This window comes from Lathyrus oleraceus, chromosome 1 (assembly GCF_024323335.1).
Source record: "Lathyrus oleraceus cultivar Zhongwan6 chromosome 1, CAAS_Psat_ZW6_1.0, whole genome shotgun sequence".
Taxonomy (NCBI): Eukaryota; Viridiplantae; Streptophyta; class Magnoliopsida; order Fabales; family Fabaceae; genus Lathyrus; species Lathyrus oleraceus.
This window is the reverse complement of record NC_066579.1, coordinates 318169328-318179125: the sequence shown is the minus strand read 5'-3', so window position 1 is coordinate 318179125 and position 9798 is coordinate 318169328. Positions and strand designations below refer to the sequence as shown.

Sequence of the window (9798 nt, the reverse complement as noted above, 5' to 3'; positions counted from 1 at the left end):
CATAATTTATCGCATAAATTAAATATAAAATAAAACCACGTAGGGTGTCACACATTCATAACACACATGACCTTCTCTGTAACACGAGTTTCAACAGTAAATTTTAATACACACGTTTGTAATAAGGATGTTTACACGACATCTAACTTATTTGAATCATACCTGGGATGTTTACACAACATCAATCTCATCTGATCAGTATTAATATATTCATATAATAATACATTCATAACTTGTCACCGCACGCTCACTTCCATTTTAAAGTATCATCTCAGTGGAATTATCATCACAATTATGGATGATAAAGAAAGTAATAACATCTAGTCTCAACTTCAATTGTAATAACAAAATAAGAGAGTTGTAATCAATCAACTCAACATCTTAAGAATTCTCAACAACAAAATTAGTCTTATGACTTCAACATAATCAGACATAAGGAATAAAATAGGTGTTTAACCCAACCCGATGTTACATGATCAGAGTAAGGTACCACTAGTAAAAGTGACAAAATAAAGAAGTAATCCAAGAGATATCTTCCACTTACTTCAGCAATACTACCCTTGAGTATATGCACGATGCCCATGTAAAGGCAACATTCAAACAGAAGGGGTGAGAATTCATTTCAATAATAACGATATAGAATGAAGAATAAAGTACAACATCTACACAATCGTGCACAACAATATATCACATTCTTACATCCAAATCATAATCAACATCATATACGACAACATGTCAGTTATCATCAACATCATACAAAACCACATCTCAATTATCATTAACATCATATGCAACAATATCTCATCCAACAACACATCAACAATAACCAATACAAATGCACACTTATAAAATATACTCAACACCGACTCGACATGCATGTGGTACCAAATATGAACACTCAGGTTCATCTCACTCCATGATCCCCACCATAGGATCGATTCTCTCTTGGAACCGGACCACACCAAAATCGCTACCATCACCATAGGTAACGCTCCACTAATCCCCCATAATAGGAATTGACTACTCGCACCCAATCCATCACAATGGGATTGAGGCTCACAAAAACTCGTTACCATCAACATAGGTAACACTTCACTAATCCCTCATAATAGGAATTAGCTACTCACATACGATCCATCACCATAGAATCAAGACTCACTAAAATTTGATCAAAGTCCATACACCAAGATGCATGACTCCCAAATAACATGCATTAACACAACAAGGTTCACCTAAAGGATCCCCAAACATATCTCATTATTTATGCATCATATCATTCATCATGCAACAACCAATTCATTTTACCACATGAATAACATCAACAAATAGCAACAACTCGTCAACATCTTAACATCATTGACATAACAACATAATTATCACACCACGATATTATAACAATGCAACGATTCATCAACCAAACGTATAAACCAATACATTTATTAACATAGTAGGTATTTAAATATTATTAAAACATATCAACAATCACTACTATGTTATAGGCTTGAACTTTAGCTTTCTAACGCTTCAAACGACATCAAAATCAGACTTACGAAATAAAAGTTATGACCAAAATCGTCGGGATATGTCAACAATTCATTAATCGAACGTATGAACAACAACTTCACCAACACAATAGGCATAGGAATAATAATCAAACAATTCACTTATCACCATCATGTTATATCTTTTATAGTCAGCTTTCTAATGCTTCAAACCCCAACCCAAATGATTCACGAGTTGAAAGTTATGATCAAAACCGTGCACAAAGTCGTTACTAAAAAGTTGTTGTTTTTCTAAGTTTTCCAGCATAATTTTCATCTTCTTCAACCCCAAAAACTTCCATGAAATAATCAGTAAAATTGTTTTATCTCTGAAATAAAGTTATATCTCTCTATTTTAAATATCCAACGCTTCAAATGTCACTCGATTTGGACTTACGGATCAAAAGTTATGGTCTGAACAATTTCAAACAAAAAACACGAACAAAGGCTCCCGGGCTGAGCGCGGCCGTGACAGACAAAATGCAGAATTTTTTGCGTTTTTCATCTTGGGAGGCCTTCCGGACCTCCGATTTTGGTTCCGTAAAAATCCAAATGCTCAGAAAATTACAAGCCATGCAATACTCTAATTATCTTCAGTTAATTTACAGTTTTAACACATTTAAATCATCTAATCATTGTTTTATGATTATGCCTAAGACCTTCAAAATTGTAACAATGGTGGATATGAGTTTAATCATCAAAACAGAAAAATACATGCATATAATCATCATATAATAACCATGATAACATCTTAATTCAAAATTATGAATCAAAACACCCAACCCTAAGGAGGTTAAGGGTTCCTCCATTTTACCCTTCTACCATACCCTTTACTATTGGAACAAGTTCCCACCCTTATCTGAATTCCTTGCAAAATTTCTGAATCGAAACTTTCACTCTCTTTCCTTGATCACTTTTCCTATTGCCTATTTGCTCATTTTTCTCCAATGTCACGTACTGCGAAAATCTCCATAAACCTAAGTTTCTCTTAACGTTTTATTTTTAGGGTAAACTTTTCCAAATCACCAACTTGGCCCAAATTTAATTATCTCATATTCCTTCTTCCCACTAACTTTCTTAATTTCTCATATTTGCTCCAATTATTCTATCTTCACTAATTAATATTATAAGAAAAATAAAATATTATTTTAATTATCAAAACAATTCTAAATTATTCTACTTGCTTTTATCATCTCTATATACCCCTAACTCAAGGATACATACCCCGCCAACACTCAGCCATAAAATAAATCATCAAAATGCATAATTCAAATAATTAAAATATAATAAAATATTTAATAAAAAACGGGGTGTTACACTTTCTATGAGGGCTAACTAGGGGCTGCCTTCCTCAAAAGGTCTTGCCTCTAAGCCCTATCTCGCTCTATCCACAATACACCGATAGAAGTTGCTCACGTCCTGAGTGTGATCATCCCTAGCCTCTAGTACCTCTTGATTAGAAGGCCTATGTGGTCTTCTAGAAGCTTTTGGTGCCACGATAGGGTGTGACATCTTATAAAACCATGTCATGTAGCCGTCAACATAAGACCATTGTACAAGAGATAACACCCTGCTATACTCCTCTGGTACCAAATGACACTCGAAATCCTCAAGTATCACATCAAGATCTCTACGGAGGATGTTGGGAGGAACAAACTCTAAGGGGTATCTCAAAATAATCTGCAAATATCCAAACTGACGCATCACTTGCTTGGACAAATACGAATATATCAAACTTGACCCACATGCCATCCATCAAGAGTATAACAAAATAAGATTAAGCTGGCGCCTTTGGTGGTGACCACCGTATGGAAAAAAGGTAATTCCATCTACTACATGACGGTCAAGATACACCCATAATGGCCCGATCACATTATTCCTCTTACAACACAAAGGCAGCAACATGTTGGCAATCCTTAATGTGGGTAGCCATAGGTTGCCACCCGGTGATGCAAGGAAAGTGGGAGATGATCCATCCCTAAAAGTGGTTCAGATAAAATATTGATAACACATATAAAAAAATAATTATGAAAATATTAATAACAATAGATTATTGTAATGAGCGTGCAACTTCCCGTCATCTGCTTTGTCTTTCAAAGACAACCCTCACTCAACTTTGAGTACATGTATGCCAAACAAGAGGCTCCTAGTTATACTCATAAATCACAATCAAGTCAATTAAGTATTTAAGGTAGACCACATCGACATAGGTTGCACTTTTTTCCACAAAAATGGACATGCCAACCAGGAAAGAAAGGTAACACCTTAATGCATATTGCTAGTGGTACTCAACCTGTATATAATCACCATCGACATCCTCAGTCCACTACAACTGGTCTTTATAAAGTTCTTCTAAGAACTTAAATCTAGCATGAGCACCTTTGGTGTCAACTACCTCATTTGCGACATCTATTGAGTCAGCCCCCAAATATGTAACCAACCACTAGTTGGTTTCCTCTCGACACAGTCTTTTGCTGTCCAGTAATTTCCCCTGATGGACAGATGCAAGAAGCATGAGACATCATCCAGGGTGATGGTCACCTAGCCAATAGGAAGGTGGAAAGATGACGTCTATAAATGTCATATCTCTGCAAATTTCACCTATATACCATGGTTTATGGTCATGTACACAACATCACAAAAATCAGAAAAACTAGAATAATTGATAGCATTCCTAAACCAATCAGCGTCGGGTTATTCCAAATCCAATATCTTCTTGCCGTAGTTTATCGATTTTAAACACGAGAGCTCCTATAAAAAAAGTATATCACCATCGGTTGCGATTTAATTAGTTTAAAACATATGTAAAGCCAAAGTAAATAAATATACCTCTCCTTTCCATACATGGCTAGCAACATGGTCTCCATAGAGATAAAGAAATGAGGTATCAAATAGGCCTCCTGGATAACTCTCTACAAAGACATTAGCAGCGAGTTTATCTTGGGCTTCAAATGCTTTAGGTGTTTCATCATCTAGGGACATGTGGCCCCATAAAGTAGATGTCTGAGGTAGGAGAGTACCAGAAGTAGAACCAGATGGTTGTGAACCTTGACGTTGTGAATCATCAAACGAGTTATCATCGACTCGTGGCCTTGTGGTCCTGGCCGCGACCATCTCATGTCGTACAGACGCGGTTTGGGACAAACGGTCGAGCCTAATTTTCCACAGTTGTTTTCCATTCATTACACATGCGTTAAAACTAGAAAGTCACGTCACAAATTCAACCAAAATTCAGCCAGGTACAAATCCGGAGATACATCTTCGAAAATAGTTCAGACATAATCCGAAGATGCATCTTCAGATGAAGTCGTGATTTTCAACCATGACAGATACCCCATTGCTGTCATAACTTCCAACAAAATGAAAACGCATGTCCATTTAGGCTACCTATTCCAATTGCACTACCATCTAATATAACTTAAACAACATATGTTACCTAAAACATCATACAAAATACAAAAAAGAAAGAATCGAGAAACTTACCAAATCAAAATTATGGATGAGAAATTTCAATCGAGTGAGTAACTTTGTAGCAAATGAAGTACAGTGAAGTGAGTAACTTCGTCAAATAGGGTTTGAAAATGCTTTGCAGCAAAAAAGCTCAAATGATATATTTTTTAGTGACTTTTCCAAAATGAAGAAGAAAGAGGAAAAAGTCTGACGTGAGTATACGAAATGAAAGTATCTGGAGATCTTGAGTTTCAAATGAATTTTAAATTAAGGTTTTTACGAAAATACATCCCCGGATTAACTACATATACATACAAATATGTATCGCTGGATTAAATTTTAACCACATAAAATACCTTAACAATTTACACTAAGAAGTATTTAAAAAAATGTGCGCTCGGAGATGAATCTTCAACTTCAAACACTAGAAATCATTGTGACTTTTTCCTATAATGAGAGAGTATTTGAAAATCTAACTCCCTTAAATATGTGTTCTCCATATAAACAAACCTTATTTACTATTTTCAAATAAATCAAAATACAATTTTCAAATATAAAAAAAGCGATAACTATTTTTCCGGTACAAATAAAAAACGAACACTTGACCAGCGGCAACGATACTCAGAGATTCGATCAATCTATGACTATGTAAACTGGAACACAAGTGCAGAACAAACAAATCCACAACTATGTTTCCAATTCCAAACCAAAATCCCCAACACAGATAGCACCATAACCATAACACATTCTAACAAATACATTAACATTCATCATCGTTCAAAACAAAACCCTTTCTCGTTCCAATGTTCCAATCCATTTCGCAATGTCTCAATTCATCAACCTCCACTCTATTCCATGCTCGACAAGCTCACGCACTTTTCCTCAAATTCGATTTCTTTTCCAACACCCAACTCACCACAAGTCTCCTCACTCTCTATTCTCATTACCTTCCCTTCCCACAACTCAGCATTATCCTCTCTTCTCTCCCTCAACCCACAATCTTCTCTTTCTCATCCATTGTTCATGCTTTTGCTAGGTCACATCACTTCCATCATGTTCTTGGTGCGTTTTCTCATATGGGTTCTCGTGGTCTTGTTCCCGATAGTTATCTTCTTCCTAGTGCTATCAAGGCTTGTGCTATATTGAAAGCATTGAAACCTGGTAGACAGGTTCATGGATTTGCTGCTGTTTCTGGGTTTGGTTCTGATTCTATCTTGGTGTCTTCTTTGGTTCATATGTATTTGAAATGTAATCGAATTGAAGATGCACGGAAACTGTTTGATAGTATGTCTGAAAGAGATGTGATTGGTTGGAGTGCTATGATTGCGGGTTACTCGCGACTAGGGCTTGTTGATAAGGCGAAAGAGCTTTTTTCTGAGATGAGAAATGAGGGTGTGGAGCCGAATTTGGTTTCGTGGAATGGTATGATTGCTGGGTTTGGAAATGCAGGGTCTTATATTGAGGCGGTGATGTTGTTTCGTGAGATGATATCGGAAGGGTTTTTGCCTGATGGGTCAACTGTTTCGTGTGTTCTGCCTGGTATTGGGAACTTGGAGGATGTTTTGTTGGGTGAACAGGTTCATGGATATGCAATCAAGCAGGGTTTGGAATTGGACAATTTTGTGCTGAGTGCGCTTCTTGACATGTATGGAAGATGTGGATGCGCATCTGAGATGTCTCGGGTGTTTAATGGAATTGATCAAACTGAAATAGGTTCTTTGAATGCTTTTCTTACTGGGTTGTCGCGCAATGGTTTGGTTGATACTGCATTGGAGGTGTTTAAGAAGTTTAAAGCTCGGGAAATGGAATTGAATGTTGTGACATGGACATCGATAATCGCTAGCTGCTCCCAGAATGGAAAAGACATGGAAGCTTTGGAGCTTTTTAGAGATATGCAGGCTGATGGTGTGGAGCCTAATGCTGTCACTATCCCAAGTTTGATCCCTGCTTGTGGAAATATTTCAGCGTTAATGCATGGAAAGGAAATCCATTGTTTTTCTCTCAGGAAGGGAATTTTCGATGATGTATATGTAGGTAGTGCATTGATCGATATGTATTCCAATTGCGGAAGAATCCAGTTAGCGCGACGTTGTTTTGATCTAATGCCATCTCGGAATTTGGTTTCTTGGAATGCAGTTATGAGTGGTTATGCTATGCATGGAAAAGCTAAGGAAACATTTGAAATGTTTCATATGATGTTGCAAACCGATCATAAGCCCGACTCAATTACCTTCACAAGTGTGTTATCTGCGTGCTCCCAAAACGGCTTAACCGAAGAGGGATGGAATTACTTTAATAGCATGTCGAAAGAATACGATGTTAAACCTCAGATGGAACATTATGCTTGCATAGTGACGCTTCTCAGTCGTGTAGGAAAACTAGAAGAAGCTTATTCTGTCGTCAAGGAAATGCCATTTGAACCAGATGCTTGTGTATGGGGAGCCTTGTTAAGTTCTTGTAGAGTTCACCATAATTTGAGTTTAGCTGAGATTGCGGCGGAGAAGCTTTTTGTGTTAGAACCCGACAATCCTGGGAACTACGTTCTTCTTTCCAATATTTATGCTTCAAAGGGTATGTGGGATGAAGAGAATAGAATACGCGATATGATGAAGAATAAGGGTTTGAGGAAAAATCCTGGCTGTAGTTGGATTGAAATCGGACGGAGGGTACACACACTTCTTTCTGGCGACAAATCACATCCACAGATGAAAGAGATTTTGGAGAAGTCTGATAAATTGAGTATTGAGATTAAGAAGTCCGGTTACCTCCCGATGACTAAATCTGTGCTGCAAGATGTGGAGGAACAAGACAAGGAGCAGATATTGTGTGGTCACAGTGAGAAATTGGCAGTAGTATTAGGACTAATCAACACGAATCCCGGACAACCTCTTCAGGTGATCAAGAACCTGAGAATTTGTGATGACTGTCATGCTGTTATCAAAGTTATAAGCAGAATAGAAGACAGAGAAATTTTTGTAAGAGACACAAATCGTTTTCACCATTTCAAAGACGGTGTTTGCTCTTGTGGAGATTTCTGGTAAAATTGCTCATGACTCCTACCAGGGGATCATCCGAAAACTGACTGATTAATCAATGTTTGTGTTAATAATGCTTTCATTAATGCTTTGAGTTAATCACCTTGAGAACAAAGATACGTGTTCTCATTCTTTTTCATGACTGGCAGCGAAGTAGTCTTGGGTCTCTCGGGCCACGCTTCAGATGTTCAGTTTCAAAGTGACAAGGAGAGTGTGTTCAGAGTCTCACAATATGTGTTTTTAAGCCGATTTTACAGGGTTGAGCAATGCCTAATTCAAATTTTTAGAACTAGAATCAAAGACTTCAATTTGAGATGCATCTCATAATCTGATTCCTCACAGCCTCAAAACTTTCCAGTATTTTTTCTCTGGAGAAGATTATGTATTTTTTTCTGTTGGAATTGTTTTTTGTCAAATGACAATAAAAATTTTACAGCTTGAAATATTTACTTCTTTAACTGTAACATTCTATGTGGAAATGAAAGCATTGTTTAGAGATTGTCTTGTGAATTTTAGAAACGTGATTCTTCTGTTTCTGCTTATGACATTGTGATATTAGAGGATCTCCAATTGGAATATCATTCGTATATAGTTTCTATAGATATTATTCATTTGTTGTTGAATCATTTCACCTGCATAGTTAGTTGCATTAACTTTTGGGCTGTAAACTAGGAACTGATATGAGGCATTTTTTCGAACTCCTTTTTCACCCCCTTTATTACTTTTCAAAAGAAAGATACAAATTTGTCAAAAACAAGATAAAAAAAAGGAAACATTACAAGGGAATGAACCATAGTTTGAATTTTGATTAGAAGGTGTTTATATTTAATGTGACAATGTCTCAAACATAATTATCTTTTTGAACTCCTTTTTCAACCCCATTATTATGTTTTGAAAAGAAAGTATTTAGAGTAAAGTTAGAGTGAAAAAGAAATGTTTTAAAGAATGGCTTAGAAAGTTGAAAAAGTATAAGAAAATTGAAGAAGAGACTAAGAAAGCGGTGAGTGAAATAATAACTCATACTTTTGACGGTTTATAGCAATATTTAGGAAACAAAGAGGAAGAAAAATTTATATATAGGCTTGTGAAGTATATTAAAGATGAAAAATGCAAAATCTTGATTCAGGAAAAAGATATAAAGCATAGGTGGATGACATATATATACAACTTATTTAATAAATGATATGATATATCACCATACACTAACAAATTCGACATTAGACAAGAGGGTCGAAACTATAATTATTATTGTTGGATTCAGAAACAAGAAGTAAAAAAATGTTAAAAATGATGTGTAATATTAAGACGGTTGATTCAAATAACATACCTATTTAAGTATGGAAAATTGTTGGAGATAAAGACATTTAGTGATTCACTAAACTCTTTAATGAAATTATGAGATCAAAGCAAATGGCGGATGAATGAAGAAGAGACACTTTAGTTCCAATCTATAAGAACAATGAGGACATACAAAATTGTGCAAATTATAGGGGGATTAAACTTATGAGTTATACAATGAAGTTATGATAAAGAATGATTGAACAAAGATTAAGAAAATAGACTCAAATTACTAAGAATCGATTTGGTTTTAGGCGTGGAGGTCATGGAAGCGATCTATCTACTACGACATGTGATGAAGCACTATTAGATGAACCAACAAAACTTGCATATAATTTTCATAGACTTAGAGAAGGTGTATGATAGAGTAACTAGAGAGATTTTGTGGAAATCACTAGAGAAGAAATAAGTTAGGGTTGCCTATATTCGAACTA

At 36.0% G+C, this 9798-nt stretch overlaps 1 protein-coding gene across 1 annotated transcript; it reads left to right on the top strand.

Moving 5' to 3' along the window:
• The first annotated feature begins 5562 nt into the window (after positions 1 to 5562).
• LOC127133171 (pentatricopeptide repeat-containing protein At1g20230) lies at positions 5563 to 8525 on the top strand. The gene has a single exon (XM_051061720.1). The coding sequence runs from the start codon at positions 5795 to 5797 to the stop codon at positions 8030 to 8032; it is 2238 nt and encodes a 745-aa protein (XP_050917677.1). The 5' UTR covers positions 5563 to 5794; the 3' UTR covers positions 8033 to 8525.
• Positions 8526 to 9798: the final 1273 nt, after the last annotated feature.